At 44.8% G+C, this 18940-nt stretch overlaps 1 protein-coding gene across 10 annotated transcripts in view; it reads right to left on the bottom strand.

Moving 5' to 3' along the window:
• LOC128402497 (disintegrin and metalloproteinase domain-containing protein 2-like) overlaps nt 1-18940 on the bottom strand; it is a 48749-nt gene that overhangs the window by 10221 nt on the left and 19588 nt on the right. For 9 of the 10 annotated variants that reach the window (XM_053366664.1, XM_053366666.1, XM_053366670.1 and 6 more), the window contains 6 exons: nt 12090-12270; nt 10271-10366; nt 8527-8725; nt 7424-7529; nt 5938-6121; nt 4261-4341 (listed from right to left, as the gene is read on the bottom strand). In XM_053366664.1, the coding sequence (XP_053222639.1) occupies nt 4261-4341; nt 5938-6121; nt 7424-7529; nt 8527-8725; nt 10271-10366; nt 12090-12270 (847 nt within the window). The remainder of the gene's footprint in view (nt 1-4260; nt 4342-5937; nt 6122-7423; nt 7530-8526; nt 8726-10270; nt 10367-12089; nt 12271-18940) is intronic. The other variant, XM_053366669.1, reaches the window with a different exon arrangement.

Below are 18940 nucleotides of genomic sequence, written 5' to 3'. Positions count from 1 at the left end.
ATGCTTTTCTGTGCTTCGTCTGCAGTTGCTGTCTCTGTTCAATCAGGGATGGGGAACTAGGTCCAGCCAGTGGGCCTGATCCTTATCTCCCCAACTTCAAGCAGGTCAAATCTGACAGGTGCTCTCTTGGCAACAATCAGCTGGTTGTTGGGGCTTTGCTTGCAAAGTGCCACACACGGAGTGAGGCAAGCCCTGACCAACAGTTAAATTCTGGCCCCGACAATTAGTTATACAAGCTGTATGGAGGCAGAGCAACACAACACCTTGTTGTAGCAGCCATGGGGAACTGATTTCCCACAATCACTTCACTGAGCAACATCTTCACTGCACACTGGATACAAGCAAAGGTTCAGCCCAGTTAAACTGCCAACACCACCCATGGGACTATAAACAAATTAAGTTTGCTTCTGCTAGAACAGTGTTTTTCATTGCCTAATCTGTCTGGGTATTAAGGGAGTTGCAGTCCAGCAATACCTGTGAAGTGTAGGTGGGTTCCGACAAGGCAAGACACAGTGATAACAGCAAGAACCTTTGCCATTCACCTTGCCCAAGAATGGAAGTGTTATGTACTGAGTTGAATAGGATCCAAACTGCAGCAGTCTGATTGGTCCTAGAACAATAGGATTCAGAATGCAGCAGTCTGATTGGTCCTAGAACAATGCAGCAGTATGATTGGTCGGCAGGAGCCACCCAATCCAGCTCCAGATAGAAGTGAATCCACAACCTGATTGGCCTACAGGAGAAGACCAGAATTAGCCAATCACGTGCAGCCCATTGTGTAAATAATGTATATAAAGCAGATACTTTGAGGGGACTTCCATTCCTCCTCACCACTATGAGCTGAATAAAGAGCATGAAATCACTTTGCGACTCTGAGTATATTTCAGGAAGATTAGAGACTGGGCAATAGTTGGCCATATTGGCCGCATCTAAAGATGGTTTTTTAAGAAGCAGTTTGATAACCGCCTCTTTCAACGGGTCTGGGAAGGCTCCCTCACAGAGAGAAACATTCACTACCCCGCAGAGCCCATCGCCCAGCCCTTCCTGGCTAGCTTTTATAAGCCAGGATGGGCAAGGATCAAGGAGATAGGTGGTTGGTTTCAGTCGTCCAAGCAGCCTGTCCACATCCTCAGAGGTAACAGATTGGAACTGACCCCACGCAACTTGACTAGACAGGACTCTAGCACTCTCCCGCCCCAGTCCTGTTCCCACAGTAGAGTCTACCTTTTCCTGAATCTGAGCAAAAAACTTTGCAAAACCATTGCAGGAGATCATGTGGCCTGTACTGGGCCCCGATGGAGCAGGTGGCACCGCTAAATTGTGAACCACCTGAAAAAGTCTCCTGCTGCTGTTTTCTGCAGATGCAATAGAGGCAGTGAAGAAGGTCTTCTTCGCCGTCACTATCACCACTTGTAGGCTTGAAATTGAGCGCTAACCCGTGTCCGGTCAGATTCAGAATGAGTTATCCGCCACTGGTGCTCTAGCCATCTCAGTGATTGTTTCATTGCCCTCAGATCCGTGGAAAACCAAGGGGCTGCCCGGGCTCCATGCAATCCGAGAGGGTGCTTCAGAGCCAAACAGTCAATAGCCCTTGTTAACTCCACATTCCAACGGGCCATCAGCTGAAAGACCATCAACATGGGATAAAACATCCCCTACCACTCTCTGGAAACCATTTGGATCCATTAAGCGGCAGGGGCGGACCATCCCAATCGGTCCCACCTCCCTGCAGAGGGGAAGGGTCGCGGAGAAGTCCAGTTGCACCAGGAAGTGATCTGTCCATGGCACTTCTTTAGTTTCACTTTTAGGTCACCAGGTGAATGCTGGTCTGTAAGGAATGTAATGGAGCCCGGCACACTTCCCTGTCCCGATCTGAGCTTCAAGCTCTCTTCCTGGCTCTCAGCAGAGTATTGCAGCAGCAGAAAGGTGCCTTGTGTCAGTGATAAATCAAAGACTGTACGCAGGCTTCTTGCTAATCTACAGAAGTCTTTAATGAGTAGAAAAACATCATAAATCAACCCGAAGATCGAGCGGACATCTTCTCCAGCTGAACAGCCAAAACGAAAGAAACTCAGGGCAAATGGCACCCACCAAGCCTTCATGTGAATCGGTACAACAGCCAGGTTGTGACTCAGTGCAACTGGTGGGCCCTTGTTGCACCCCAACACCCCATGAAACACAGCTGCGAACTCGTCACAGATGGCCTCGTAGCTGAACTGGCTGGTGTGCTGCACCCTGGTGACATGGATGCCCAGTGCATCGAACCAGTTGAGGCCAAGGAGGCTGGTGAGGTGGCCATCAACAACCACCAGCTGCAGGGGTCTGCTAAAATGATTGAACTTGACTGCGAATGTGCTGATGCCCCAAACAGGCACACACCTCAAACGGTTGCAGTTTTTTCCCCTTCTGGCAGATGCGATGGTACGTCTCTGCAGAAATAATTGAGAGCACTGACCCGAAGTCAACCTCCATTTTGCATGGGACCCCCTGGAGACTTGAGAAGTCACAGGTTGGCTGCTGCACACTCTGAATAGACATGGCAGCTGGCCTCATTGTGCAGGCACAGTTTGTGATGGTGTGGCATTCTTCCACACGTGAAATCCCACGACGACCCTCCCCAGTCCCTAACATTGGTTGCCGGGTGTGTGCTGGAGGTATGTGCTGCTCCTTCATTTGGCAGGTGTGTGCAATATGTCTGACACTGGGCGTCGTGGAAACAGCATGATTGACGTTCATGCAGGCCCCCACAACTGGTGCAAGGCACCCCTGTTGGCCAAAACGCTTGGATGAGTCAAGGAGCAGTCTCAGGACCTCCTCGTCTTCCTCACTGTCCACAATCTCCTCAGAATGCACAGCCTCAGCCTTCCATGCCATGGGTGGGCTGTGCGCTTGGCGAGTCTCTCTCGTTGTTTTGTCAGCTGTCTCTGCTGTCAGGGCCTCATCTAAGGCAACCTGGAAGGTGGCGCTGTAGCTTCAGACACAATACGGTCACAGAACATTGTCTCCAGGTCACTGAAGTTGCAGTGGCAGGCGGCCTGCTGCAAAGTTGCAACAAAGGCCACAATGGATTCACCTGAGGCCTGGTCTCATTTGTAGAAGGCATACTGGCAGGCAATCTCTGATGGCTGGGAAGCGAAGTGCATCCTCAGCCTCAGCATTATTGCATCAAACGTTGTCTTGTTTAGCTTGGCTGGGGCCACCAGAGCCTGGGCAATCTCAAATGTAGCAGGCCCACACACTGAACAGCATAGCCCGCTTCAGTTCGGGGACAGTCACCTTATTGGCTATGAGGAAGAACTCAAGCCAGGTGGCATAGGAGTCCCATTTCCCTGTAACCGTGGTGTCAAATTTCTCAATGCGGCCATGGGTGGCAATGATATTCGCTCTGTGTGATCTGCCTTGTGGCTGCAGTCAGTGATTTCAGCTCAGCTGAGGCGAAAGTTCCCCAGCAGTGATTTCAGCTCGTGGAAGCTAGCCAGGGCTGTATACCTAGCCTAGCATCCCACCTCCATCGCCAGTGAAGTGTAGGTGGGTTGCCACGAGGCAAGACACAGTGATAACAGCAAGAACCTTTATTGAACTACATAACTGGGAAACAGAAGCAAAGCAAGTGCTTATATACATTTCTGGAAACCTTGGCCACTCCCACTCCCAACGTGATTGGCTGTCTAAACTTCCAAGCTGCGAATCACGACTCAGAATTCAAGGGGCAATGGCAGCGGCCCAAATCCTGAAATATCTGTGATTGGACATCATGTATCGAATCAGAACACAGGAGCTCAGACTCAAGCTAAGGCAAACACAGACCACTGAATACATAACAGCCTAGGGACACAAGGTTAAAGAATACCGTACTAGAGGTCATTAGACTCCCGGCTCCACCCCTTGACCTGTCCTAGGTTACACCACTGATTCTACCCAGATGTCAGAATTTTGAAAGCCCAAGGTCAGCAGGTGTGATGGGAAAATACTAGATCAATCTTTTTTTAAAAAATGTTATAGGTATCTGCACACCAGCCTTGATATCAGGATTCTTATTCTATCTTTATATTATTTTATATGTTGCTATCCCTGTAACTTGTCTCATTCTGGCTGAGTAAAGAGATGCATAACTTGAATAAAAGGAGCTCCTCCTAAGCTGCTCCTTGAAAAACTGCCTTTCCCACGTAGCCCTGGAGAGGGGATGACTGCTAAACATATTTGCAAAGCAATATGCCACACATCTGATACTATTAGGAAAATAATGTTGCTTTTACTCACTCCTTTCCTGTTGCACTTTTTCACTGGATCACAAGTTGTTTTTAATACAGACCTATCCACACATTTCTGGGTCATGCAAACCTAAAAAATAAAATTGGGACCACTTCAGGCAAAGACGCAGCCAGATGGAATAATAGCCATGAGAGACCTTCGCCCTTTGAGGCTGGACACACATACATACCTAAGTAACTGACAGAGGAGACTGGAGGGGTGACAGATTGCATGCAGAGGGAAAGAGGGGGATTGTACACCTTTTCCATATACCCCTATCATCTCCATTTTAACAGGTAATATGCATTTATTATTTCTATTTGTATGCTGCTTTCCTACATAAATGTGCCCAAAGTGACTCAGAACAGAACAGCATAAATGCATATCAATATCAATTAATCCATTCTGGAAGTCCGTTCTTAAACCAAAGCGTTCTTAAACCAAGGCGTGCTTTCCCATAGAAAGTAATGGAAAATGGATTAATCCGTTCCAGACTATGAAAAGCAACCTCTAAAACAGCAATTTAACATGAATTTTACTATCTAACAAGAGCACTGATCCATAAAATGAAAGCAATAATCAATGTTCTGTACTATAAATAAGACAGTATTGTAGATGATAAAAATTATAATAATTATTTTTTCCTTACCTTTACTGATGGTAGCCATAAAACGAAAAACAAGCCACAGTCACTAAAATGAAAAAGTCATGCAAACAAAAACGCAAAAAATAGCAAAAACAAAAGCATCAAGTATTACCTCAGAACACTGCAATCAGAAACAGAAGGCTTTAATTACGACAGGGGGGACGGGGACTCAGATGAGCAGCGCAAGGGGAGAAGTGGGAGGGAAAAGGCTTAAATTAAAATGGGGGGATGCAAATGAGCCGTGCAAGGGCAGAAGCAGGAGGGGAAAGGCTTAATTACTATGCGGGGGACTCAGATTTGCTGCGCAACAGGAAAAACGGAAGCTCGGGAGTATGTTCGGCTTCCGGGGCAAAGTTTACAAACCGGAACATCTACTTCCGGGTTTGCAGCATTCGGGTTCTGAGTTGTTCGTGAACCGGGCAGTTCATAAACGGAGGTATATCATTACAATAACAGGTCATATGTGCACTATACAGTATGCTACCACTTTAAACAATTATGGCTTCCCCCAAAGAATTCTGGGAGCTGTAGTTTTGTTAAGGGTGCTGAGAGTTAAGAGATCCCTACTCCTCCCACTCCAGAGCTATAATTCCCAGAACAATGTAAGTCAATCCCTCTTTCCAGAAAACTCTGGGAATTGTAACCTCATGAGGGGTACAGGGGTATATCATATAGTGACAGGTTGGGAAGTCTGTACAATGCATGATAAAAAAGTATGTTGTGTAAATAGAAAACTTGAAAATGTGTGTGTGTGTGTGTAGCTTTGATGACTTTAAAAGGGACTGAACAAATTCATGGACAGATCTAGCCAGCGGCAACATGGAGAGACAGCATGCCACTGAATATACCAGACCCTTGCAAATGCACATCCCCTTGCCTTGCTGCACCACATCCCAGAGCAGTTGTTTGCTCCAGTTCACTTTTGCAGGATAGAGACCCCAACATTCTTGGCAATTTGTCCACACCAACAGAACTGCACTATCCAGACCAGAAATCAAACCTGTTGGGACTGCTTCAGAATCCATGCTTCAGACCCTTACCTTATTATCCCCACAGATGGAGCCATCACGAACCAAGAATGGGTCCTTCACTCCCGGCCCTTTCATGTAGTCCAAAGTGACACACAAACGATTCTGCACCTTTGCATAAATTATTGCTGCATTTTCGATAGCATAAGGCTTTTTACCTGGATATTCACACACCAGCTTGCCACACTTGAGGTCCCTGCAAAAGAAGCATGGGTGTGTGGGAGGACTCACATGTGATATCAGATGCCTAGAATAATGAATCTCCCATAACACAGCTATTGGAGAACCTACAAGTAAAGTGTTGGTTCATTGCCAGAATTCCTGAAAAAGGGAATTGCATGAGCATAGCTCAAACCAAGCCTTATTAGGAATGGTTGAAGGAGCTATGTTTAGCCTGGAACAGAGGAGACTGAGAGGAGATATGATAGCCATCTTCAAACATCTCAAGGGCTGTCACATGGAAGAGGGAACAAGCTTGTTTTCTCCTGCTCTGGAGGATAAGATTCAAGTTACAAGGGAGGAGATTCCAACAAAACACCAGGGAAAACCTTCTTACAGTGAGAACTCACAGTGGAACTTTGGGAGTTCCTTTGGGAGGTTGTGAACTTGGAGGTTTTTAAGCAGAGGTTGGATGGCCATCTGTACAGATGCTTTAGCTGAGATTCTTGCATTGCAGGGGGCTGGACTAGATTAACTTTGGGACCCTTCCAACTCTACAATTCCATGACCCTACGATTCTATTAGAGTTGACCTGGAAATATGCTGCCAATAAGCAGCACACAGGCCAGCAAAGCCATATGGTGATGCTTTGGACTACAATTCCTATCAGCCCAAGCATGACAGGATTGGCTGGAAATGATAGGAGGTGCAATCCAAAACACATGGAGGACACCAGATTCGGAAAGGTTGTGTAACCATTTGGTATGCTGGTTGTTCTAGTCCAGGTGTGGGGAACATTTGGCTCTCCAGATGTTGCTGAACTACAGCACCAATCAGCTCCAGCCTACATGGTTAATGGCCAATGCTGCTGCATTGTACTGCAGCAGCACCTGGAAGGCCAAAGTTTTTTCACACCTGTTCTAATTTGCTCCTCATAAAACTGCTGAGGAGAAGGCTATTTTGGTCCTGGACAGGAACACACCAGATTGCCAGTTATGTCGAACAGAACTCAGGCACTATATAACAGTTATAACAGTAGTTTAACCAAATTTGTGACTTTTGCATGAAAGAGGGAGCCATATTTCTAGTAGTTTTACCACATCTCTTGTTTGCCTGGACTATGACCTCTGTATCATGCTGTCAAGTGATGCTGATTCAAATGAGTTTTAGCACACATCAGGTGCAGGTGTGTGACAGAATAAGTTGTACCCTGTATATCCACCCTGTAAAACTTCCTGCTGCACAAACACCGCTGCTTTGGGCAGTATTCCATAAATGCTCTTAGTGGTAGGAATGTGACCTTCTCATCACACAATTTCCATTTTTGTTCAAAACGTACTGCCACTGACAGTTTTCATATCCTTTGGCAGAGGAACCACAATGTCCCATCCTGTCCTTTTGACTGTTGATTTCCTCATAACACTGAGATGATCCACTTTTTGAATCTGCAATATAGATCAGAATTATTATTTATTGATATGAAGCATTTTCATCCTATTCTTTAGCAGCAGTGGCAGCAGCAACAACAAAAGGTTTCCAGAATGGCATAGAAATATCATTGATAAGATGGTTCCTGCTCTCAGGCTTACAATCTAAAAGACAAAAAAATTTTTTTCCTTCCAGTAGCACCTTAAAGACCAAGTTAGTTAGTTCTTGGTATGAGCTTTCGTGTGCATGCACACTTCTTCAGATAGGAAGAACACGAAAGCTCATACCAAGAACTAACTTAGTTGGTCTTTAAGGTGCTACTGGAAGGAAAAAAAATTTTTTGTTTTGACTATGGCAGACCAACACGGCTACCTTTCTGTAATCTAAAAGGCAAAAGGGATTGAGAGGGAAGTGGAGGGGAAGAAAGCTCAGGTACTAGTTCTTAGAACTTACGACATTCTTCTAATGATTACCGTATTTTTCTGTGTATAAGACTAGGTTTTTCCCCTTAAAAAAATGTCAAAAATTAGGGGGCATCTTATACTCTGGGCCATCTCCCCCCATTTTCTTAAATCTGAGTCCCCAAAAATATACATGGGGGCGTCTTATACATGGGGCCGTCTTATAGATGGAAAAATACGGTAGCTAGAATGGAATGATTCAGTGGGGAGGAACCAAACCTGTTGGGTCTTTCAGATAAGCAGACAGAGAAGGCCCCACAATCCCATTGCTCTCTTTCCTGAGGCTGCAGATTGGGGACATAATGCTCTGTAATGGCCTGTCAGACACCTCAGAACACTCTTTGCTACCCCTGCCAGTCCCTGAAAAGGGATGCATGAGTAATGTACACAGCAGCTTCAAGGAGACTGCTGCATCTCTTGAAATCTGCCAGATTAAAAATCAAAATCTTCTAGTCTGAATACTGGGTGAGGTGTGGGGAATGAAGGACAGAGAAGGAAAGAGAGAAGGGCTGTTCAGAAGGGAGAGATGAGAGAAAAAACTGCTTTCAGTTACCTTTTCCAAATACTTTGCGGCACCACAAATCTGCACTTTGGCATGTTCCTTCCATGCAAATCCCTGTCTCCCCCTCACAATTCTGCCCATCCTGGACATAAAAATTCTCTGTGCACTCAGCAGAGGTACCATTGCAGTACTCCTTCAGATCACAGTATTCATCTTTAGTACCTCTGCATAATGTGCCTTTTGCTTTCAACTGGCAGGAAGAAAAGAGAAAGGAAAGCTCTGAGTTGCATTTCAGGCCTCTGAGACATCGATCTCTGCAGGCATTTTGGCACATACTTAGACCTCAAGTATGTGGATGCTACCTTCTCCTTGATAATGTGTGGTCAAGACTGGGGGGGGGGGATCCTGCCATCACATCAGCATTGTTTCCAGCACTCTATGAAGTGGTGCAGGGGTGGGAAACAGGGTTGTTTTTGTTGTTTCTGCTAATAATTGTAATAGTAATAGTATTTATGCAATAGACATGTAATAGACAATAGTAATTGTCAGCTGCTCAGTGAAAGCAAACAAAACGTTTCCTTGCAACTTAGAACAGTTCTCAAGAGCATAAGCACAGGTAAAGGAACACATTAAAACAAAAGCATGCAATTTTGTAAAATCCACAAAACAATCCCTAGAAATAGCAGCAAGCAGTTCGAAAGCATGCAGTGCAAGTAGATAAATAGGTACTGCTCCAGCGGGAAAGTAAATGGTGTTTCCATGTGCTGCTCTGGTTTTGGTGTTCCATTGCACCAGAAGCAGCTTAGTCATGCTGGCCACATGACCTGGAAAAACTGTCTGTGGGCAAACACCGGCTCCCTCAGCCACAAAAGCGAGATGAGCACCGCAACCCCAGTGTCGTTCGTGACTGGACTTAATTGTCAGGGGTCCTTTACCTTTATATTTGGCTAATGAAATAGTGTCACATCCCAGCTTCGCATTCATGTGACCAAGGAGAAGGGAGGACAGCCTGCTCCCTAATGATGGACTGTTTAAGCCTACTGTTCTTTCAAACATGTTTTGTTCACACCCTTAAAATACATAACACAGATTTGTATAAATAACAATACCCACTGAATAGACTGAAATTACATAAAACAAGAAATCTGATCCCTTCCATACATCAGTAGTATGACCATCTCAATGTATTACAACTCCATCAAAGAAACAATCCACCTGGGTGATTCCACGTTCTAGCATTATGAAAGAGAAACTCTCTATCCACTGTCTCCATATATTCTGCATCTTAATCATGGATCCTATTCCTCAGCAAAGGCCCTCTGGAGGCTGCTTGTGGGCTTTATATATCTCATTGGTTTCCTTCAGATTTGTTGAGCTTGCCTCCATATTCAAAATTTGCTCTGCATCCCTCACCATCCTACAATCCTGCTTTGGGGAATAGCTTGAACACAAAAGGTCTCAGGTTCAATCCTCAGTATCTCCAGGTAGGGCTGAGACTGTCCCCTGTCTGAAACCCTGGAGAGTGCCTGCCGGTCACTGAAGACAAGATTGAGCTAAATGGGCCTATAATTACATAAACTTTGCTGTCTTTACAACCCCATTCATTCCAATGCAAAAGAAACAAAACACAAACAGTGGGGAGGAGGTGTAAACAGTTTTGTGAATCGAAAGCAACAGTAACAGTGAACATTGGACTGATTTCCATTCTGGACACAGGACAAACAAGTGAACATGGATGATTCTGTCAGAATTCTCTGGCATCTCTAAGAGGGCATGGGGCTTGAGGCTAGCTTACCCTGCAATACCTCGACCAGCAACAATCACCATGGGCACAGGCTTTCCCTCTTCTCAACAGACAATTTGGCTCACAGCATGGATTGCTTTCACATTCCTGGAAGGGGGAAAATGGGATAGCAGGAGTCAGGAACCTATAGACACATTGCAGTCCACTTTGAGAGAAATGTTGGAAGGGCCAGGTGATCAACTCCAGTACTTGGAAGGGCCAGGTGATCAACTCCATTACTCTACCTCCCCCCACTATGCAAACTCAACTCACACAAAGGAAGCATCCCAGCTGGTGGTGACCTGTGACAGGGCCTTATTGGTGGTGGCTCCCCATTTGTGTAACGTCCTCCCTAATGGGGTGTCAATCTCCTTCATCATCAGCTTTTAGGAAAAAAATTTAAATACTCCTGTTTCAATTTGGGCATTTGATGGCCGAAAGACCTGTCCCTGGCAACCCCAAAATTATCAGCAATTATCAGCAGGCATTTTAAGTAAGCTTTCTGTTTTATCCACTGTATGATTTCTGGCAATCTGATTAAGTGGTACAAAAACCACCGAAATAAATATAAATAACACTGACAGTCCCCAGGCCTTCCTTCTGGCTTGCATAACATCTGAAAAGGGAGGAAGAAGAGAAAGACACACAGCACACAATACTTCCTGGACACGGGGGACTGTGCAACCCCCCCCCCCAGCCTTCCCTGGGGTGAGATTTCAAGATCCATCCAGGAAGGGAACATTCCTTTTGCTAATGGGTTCCACAAACACTAGTAGGCAGCAGCAGCTTCCAGAGGCTTCCAAGCCCAGGAAAGGGACAGAGGAGGTAGCTTGAGCCCCACCAGAGTGTTTGGAGTTCCAAGGCAAAGTTCAGATAGACTTTATTATTATTATTCAGAAATCGCCTTTTACATACATGTCTTGAGGTGGTAACAGACATATAAAAACAGCTAAAATAGTTTTTTGAACAGTACAAAAAACAGACATACATAGGTTTTAAAGTAATACAAACTGAACACGTAAGGCAGAGACCTTTTCAGGCAGCTGGAAAAGTGTGGAAGTTAGGAAGGCCAAGTTGTTTTGTGCAAACTGCCTCTCTCACCAGCATTCCCCTTGTGACCTAAAAGTGTACATGGTCTTTTGCTGCCCTTTCTGAGCTATGTTCTCCCTGGGTTGGGTTTATCTATCGACTGTGGTGCATTGCAATTGGGTGCTGAACTGCACAGCATCCTATGTCGTGGCTGTCAATGTGTCAGTGTGGGACCAGTTATTTTTTTCCTTCTCCCACTGAAGGCGAACTGTGTCTGCATGGGTGTAGTTGGGGGGGGGGGGCTATGCCCATGTGGGTCTGGATGGGAAACAGCCTAGGAACTGTCTTGGTTTTCATGATGAAAGAAAGGCAGGGTATAAATAAACTGAGTGACAAGTTAACTGTATATAAAAACATTTATTTTTCATGTTTCATTTATTTATTACATTTGTTTTCTCAACCTTCCACCAAAGGATCCCAGCATGGCAAACATGTCAATGCTAAAACAATACTATTAGAACTTAAAAAAAAAAACCTTTAAAACTCTTAAAAGCAATAAGCAATTCTCAAAACTAATGACTTCTAGGCTGCTAAGGACAGATATTTCAGCGATCAAATGTCTGAGTGAACAGGAGGAATGCTTTAAAATTTCTCCTAAAAGTTAATAACGAGGGAGATTGAGGCCCTCACTAAGAGTGCATTCCGCAAACAGGGGAACACCACTGAGAAGGCACAGATGTGGTTTACCATTAGCTCACTCTCCTTTATTTGCTCTTCTTTCTGGCTTCTCTTTCTAACAAACCTTTGCTGTGCCACAGTCACACTGCTCCCCGTCTTCCACCACTTTGTTTCCACAGTAGGGGGCTCTGTACATGAGATCCATGCGTGGCTTGTTCAAGAGGCACTGCGATGCTCCGGACTCCAGAAAATTCCGGAAATCTTTTATACTGCAGCTGCTGAAGGACTTGATGCCGCTGGCCTGCCTGTGGGCAATAGGCAGTAGAGAAAAGCTTCCATAGCACAGAAAACCATGCCAAAGGTGGTATGATATTGTGAGGAAGACAGACTAAAGACACCCAGATTTATCCGTTTTCTACCTCCAAGCTGATTTGCCCAATGAAGAACCCCTTGAGCTGGTCCAATACATTTTGGCACCTGAGGTGAACCACAAACTGGTGCTCCGCTCCCCGCCAGGGAAGAAAGTGAGAGTGAAGATTTGCATCAGGAATAAGTGTGAATAAATATCTACATCACAACCAGTTGCTACTGGGGATCCTGCCACCTGAGGCAGTTGCCTCACCTTGCCTCAAGGGTGCCTTATCTATTAAAAAGTTTGTGGAGCGAAATGAACAGTGTCTTTTATTAGAATACCCAGCAGAAAGTGACTTTTAAAACAATGGATATAAGGTTGAAACCATGGGCGAAGCTATAGTCTTTATGTGTCAGTGTAAAACAGTTTCCTTTTTCCTGTGGAACTGTTGTGTAAGGAGAATCAGCAAAAAGTGGATTAGACTCAACTGGGAGTTGAAATACTATTTTTCTTTTTGCTTTGTTTCTGGTAATACGTTGCCCTGTTTGGTGGAGGTAACTCCACTTCCCCCATTTCCCAGAGATTGGGGTGAAAATTGGATTAGGCGTAGAAGAACTGAAGATAATATTTTGTATATTTCCTGTTTGATAGATTGGGTTACTTTTGCCGTTTTTACATTTTCCTTATATTTACCAGTATTGTTCAACTGAATCTACCCCCCTTGTGGATTACAATTAACATCCAGGACTTTGGTCAGGAAAACAAAATTGTTTTGAGAACAGGCTTCCTTATCTAATGCAGGCAGACTGAGAAGTTAAAAAGAGCAGTCTGAGACAAAGGCTGACAGAGATGAGGGGGAAGGGGAAGGAGAGAAAGAATAGGGAAGCCACCTAGTAGTTAGAAGGAGCTATTACACAGACCTGACTATATTTTTGGAATACCTCCTCTATACCTAGCTATATCATCCATTAGACATAGGGAGGGGAGACAGGAGGTGAAGTATTGAGGTTGGAAGAAATGACACAGGACAATAATAATAAAGGAAATAAGAATAAAAAAATAAATATGGCAGCAAATAAACCACCGTCTGGAGCAGGAAGCTCAACAACTACACCAACTCTGGACCCATTTCAGTCCAGCTTTCGCACTGGTTATGAGACCAAAACGGCTTGGGTCGCCCTAAGAGATGATCTCCACAGGCAGCTGGATTGAGGTGGGTCAGAACTGCTGATTCTTTTAGACCTGTCAGCAGCCTTCAACATTGTCGATCACGAACTTTTGAACCACCACCTTGCCGACGTGGGGATTCAGGGCACAGTCCGACAATGACTGTGCTTCTTTATCTCAGGTCGGGGACAGAGGGTGACTCTAGGGAGGGAGTTGTTGCCGCGGCACTCCTTGGTGTGTGGAGTCCCACAGGGCGCAATCCTTTCCCCGATGTTTTTCAATATCTTTATGTGCCCCCTTTGCCCAGATTGTCCAGAGCTTTGGGCTGGGTTGTCATCAATATGCTGATGACACCCAGCTTTATCTGTTGATGGACGGCAGCCCTGACTCGGCCCCGGACACACTGACCAGATGCTTGGAAGCTGTGGCTGGATGGCTGCGTGGGAACCGGTTGAAATTAAATCCTTCAAAGACAGAGCTCCTCTGGCTGGGTCGGGACAACATGGGGTTGGGGGGCCAACTCCCATCTCTTGAGGGCTCAATCAGTGCCAGCGCCTTCTGTCAAGAGCTTGGGTGTAACCTTCGACACCTCCCTTTCCAAGGAGGCGCAGGTTGCAGCCACAGCAAAGGTGGCATTTTTCCATCTCCGCCGTATTAAGCAGTTGGTCCTTTACCTTTCTCGCCCTGATCTGGCCACAGTGATCCATGCGACGGTAACCTCCAGGCTTGATTATTGTAACTCGCTCTATGCAGGGCTGCCCTTGAAGCTGACCCAGAAACTCCAGCGGGTGCAGAATGCCGCGGCAAGGCTCCTTACGGGGTCCTTGCCACGGGATCACATTCATCCAGTGCTTTACCAACTGAACTGGCTCCTGGTGGAGTACAGGGTCAGGTTTAAGGTGCTGGTTTTGACCTTTAAAGGCCTATGCGGCCTAGGACCTACGTACCTACGGGACCGCCTCTCCCGGTATGCACTGCGGAGGACCTTAAGGTCCACAAATGACAACATTTTGGAGGTCCCAAGCCGCAAGGTGGTTAGATTGGTCTCAACTAGGGCCAGCGCCTTTTCAGTACTGGCCCTGACTCGGTGGAATGCTCTGTCACAAAAGACTAGGGCCCTACGGGACTTGACATCTTTCTGCAGGGCCTGCAAGACAGAGCTGTTCCGCCTGGCCTTTGGTTTGGACTCAGTCTGACACTTATGTTTCCCTCCCCTTATGGTTTTGATCTATGGGTTATTATTAAAATGAGGCTGCATTTTAAATTGTATTTTTAACCTCTATTTTAAATTGTATTTTCCCTATTATGTTTTTATTGTAATTTTACTGCTGTTAGCTGCCCTGAGCCTGGCTCTGGCCAGAGAGGGCGGGGTATAAATAAATAAATAAATAAATAAATAAATAAATATAATAATAATAAACTCAAGGAAGAAGAGGATCTGCTCAGGATACAGATCGTAAGACTGAAATTGCAGATTTAATTTTAGATCTGAAGAAGGACATTAGGGAACAAACTAAGGCTCTTGAGACTAAAATGGATGGAAAGATGGAGGACATATCTGTACAGATAAAAGAACTGTCAACAAAAACAACAGTTTTGGAAAAATCAGTACAGGAATTAAACAAAAAAAAAACCACAAGAGTCTTGATGATATGTCTTAAAATATAAAGGGAAAAAGTACAGATGCAGAGACCCGGCAGAAGCAGATAAGTTTTGGAGAAGATATCAAAAAGAATGAGGAGGGAAGAGACCTCAACCAGGGGAAGAATTGAAGGAGTGGTTGGAGGCTGTAGTGGAGGAAATAAAGATGAAAATAATGTACAAGAAGATTTAATTTGTATTTAATTTTTTGATAAATTAAAAAATTAAAGGAAGATGGAGCTGAAAATTTTAATGTGGGATGTAAATGGACTAAATGATAAAAAGGAAAAAAAACAGAATATATGTTAAATAAAAAAAATTGGATATAATATGTTTGCAAGAGATGTGGCGAGAAAGAGTGATAGTTGTTCAGGGAAGAGTGATAGTTGTTCAGGTGATGTCCCAAGGAGAAAAAATGGTGATTGTGGGAATCTATGCACCAAATGAGAGAAAATCAGAATTTTATAGAAGAGAAAATGAGTTTATGGACCAAAAAATGATTTTGCTGGGAAATTTGAATGGGGTGGTCTCACTGGATATGGACAGAATAAAAAAGAAAATTAATTCTAAGGAAGGGAGACTACCTGTTACTTTCTTCAAACCAACCAAGGTTGAGAATTTTAACTGACGGATGTTTGGAGATTCAAACATCCATTAGGGAGAGAGTATACACATTTCTTAAAACCCAATTAATCTGCAGGCCATATCGACTCGATTCGGACAGTAAATGACCTTCTGTTAAGAACAAATAATAATAATAATAATAATAATAATAATAATAATAATAAATTTTATTTATATCCCGCCCTCCGTAGCCGAAGCAGGGCTCGGGGCGGCTAACAACAATAAAATAGTACAACATTCTAAAATCATTTCATTATAAAATTAATTCAAATCAAATTGATGGCAACCATTGGGCTAGAGTTCTGTGAAGATTGCCAAAGGAGGGAGTCAGGCTGTGCCCTGACCAAAGGCCTGGTGGAACAGCTCCGTCTTGCAGGCCCCGCGGAAAGATGTCAAGTCCCAAAGGGCCCTAGTCCCTTGTGACAGAGCGTTTCACCAGGTCGGAGCCACAGCTGAAAAAGCCCTGGCTCTAGTTGAGGCCAGCCTAACCTCTCTGTGGCCTGGGACCTTCAAGATGCTTTTGTTTGAAGACCGTAAGTTCCTTTGTGGGACATACCAGGAGAGGCGGTCCCGTAGGTACGAGGGTCCTAGGCCGTATAGGGCTTTAAAGGTTAAAACCAGCACCTTAAACCTGATCCTGTACTCCACCGGGAGCCAGTGCAGCTGGTATAGCACCAGGTGAATGTGATCTCGCAGCGAGGACCCCATAAGGAGTCTCGCTGCAGCATTCTGCACCCGCTGGAGTTTCTGGGTCAGTCTCAAGGGCAGCCCCATGTAGAGCGAGTTACAATAATCCAGTCTGGAGGTGACCGTCGCGTGGATCACAGTGGCTAGGTCAGGGCGAGAGAGGTAAGGAGCCAACTGCTTAGCTTGGCGGAGATGGGAAAATGCCGCCTTTGTTATAGCTGCAATCTGCGCCTCCATGGAAAGGGAGGTGTCGAAGATTACACCCAAACTCTTAACGGACGGTGCTGGCACTAATTGCACCCCCGCAAGAGATGGGAGTTGCCCCCCACAATCCCATATCGTCCCGTCCCAACCAAAGGACCTCTGTCTTCGAAGGATTTAACTTCAACCGGCTCCCACGTAACCATCCAGCCACAGCTTCCAAACATCTGATCAGTGTGTCTGGGGCCGAGTCAGGATGGCCATCCATCAACAGATAGAGTTGGGTGTCATCAGCATACTGATGGCAACCCAGCCCAAGCTGGGCGAGGGGGCGCATAAAGTTGTTGAAAAGCATTGGGGAGAGTATCGCACCCTGAGGCACTCCACACACCAAGGAGTGGCGCGATGACAATTACCCCCCAAGCGCCACCCTCTGTCCCCGACCAGAGAGAAACAAGTGCAGCCATTGAAGGACTGTGCCCTGGATCCCCACGTCGGCAAGGCGGTGGTCCAGGAGTTTGTGATCAACCATGTCGAAGGCTGCTGACAGGTCTAGAAGAATCAGCAGCCCCGACCCGCCTCGATCCAGCTGCCTGCGGAGATCATCAGTTAGGGCAACCAGCGCCGTCTCGGTCCCATGACCAGCGCGGAAGCCGGACTGGAATGGATCCAGAGCCGATATTTCATCCAGAAACCCACCAAGCTGTTCAGCAACCACTCTTTCAATCACCTTACTCGGGAATGGAAGATTTGAAACCGGGCAGTAATTTCATAGATCTAAGGGATCTAATGATGTTTTCTTTAAGAGCAGGCGCACCACTGCCTCCTTCAGTTCCCCTGGGAATGTCCTGGTGCCAAGGGACAAATTGATTATATCCCCTAGGGGGGCCCGCACCTCGTCTGGGCATGCTCTAATCAGCCAAGACGGGCATGGGTCAAGAGGACAGGTGGCGGGCTTTCCAGCTCGGAGGAGTCTGTCCACATCGGCTGGGGATATCCGGTCAAAGTGGTTGATTACTGGACCCGAGGACAGTCGAGGGGCCTCCAGTTCCAGGCTGTTATCTCTGCTAGCACCCACCAATCACCCTGACAGATAAGGTTTTGTGGATGTTTATAATTTTTTTTTTGAAATGATGAACTTTGGGTAATCCTTTCTTAGAGGTATAGGAGCTATTTATTCAGACCAACAGGCAAAGTTAATAGTAAATAATGTAGTAACAGAAATATGTAATATAATGAAAGGAACAAGGCAGAGTTGTTCCCTGTCCCCATTATTGTTTATTCTGGTACTGGAGACATTGGTGAGGAACATAAAAGCAGACAAAAATATTAAAGGTATTACAGTGAGGCGCAGATCATACAAACTTAAGGCGTTTGCGGATGACCTGGTAATAATGGTAGAAAACCCCTTGGGAAGTATACCAAGGGTATTGGATAAGATTAACCAATTTGGCCAAGTCACAGGTTTCAAATTTAATAAAAATAAAACTAAATTGCTGGTAAAAAATATGACGGAACAGAAGAAAACGAATTGAGAAAGCTAACAGAGTTGGGGATGGAAATTAAGGTGCAATATATAGGGGTGTGGTTGACAACAAAGAATATAAACATTTTTAAAGATAACTATATAAAAGTTTGGAATGACATAAAAAGAAATATGGAAATATGGGGAAGAAAGAAATTATCATCATGGGGAAGAATCTCAGTAATTAAAATGAATGTATTGCCAAGAATGTTATTTCTATTTCAATCTATACCGAAAGTCAATGGAACAGGACTCTTCAAACAATGGCAATATATCCAAATTTATTTGGCAGGGGAAGAAATTTAGGATTAAGTATAAATTATAAATTATTAACAGATGCTAAAGAAAGAGGTGGATTCGCCCTACTGGATTTAAAATTATATTGTGAGGTGTTCTGCCTTTGTTGGCTATGAGAATAGATGACATTGAGGAATCCAGATATCTTAGATCTGAAAGGTCATGATAATAGATTTGGGTGGCATGCATATCTTTGGTATAGAAAAGCTAAAGTTCATAGGAGATTTCTAAACCATATTATTAGAAAATCAATTTATGTTGTTTGGGGAAAATATAATAATTTATTAGAGAACAAAACCCCATGGTGGCTGTCACCATTAGAAGTGTTGTCAGTTTAAAAAAATATGGAAAAATAATAGGCAACATTTAGAGAGTTGTTAACTGAGGAGGAAAATCAATTGAAAGTAAAAAAAAGTTTGAAGACATAAGACATCTGTTAACTGATTGACTCCAATACCGTCAATTAAATGACATTTTTAGG

Source organism: Podarcis raffonei, chromosome 15 (genome assembly GCF_027172205.1).
Source record: "Podarcis raffonei isolate rPodRaf1 chromosome 15, rPodRaf1.pri, whole genome shotgun sequence".
Lineage (NCBI taxonomy): Eukaryota > Metazoa > Chordata > Lepidosauria > Squamata > Lacertidae > Podarcis > Podarcis raffonei.
Note: the sequence above shows the minus strand (reverse complement) of the source record. Positions and strands in the feature narration are given on the sequence as shown.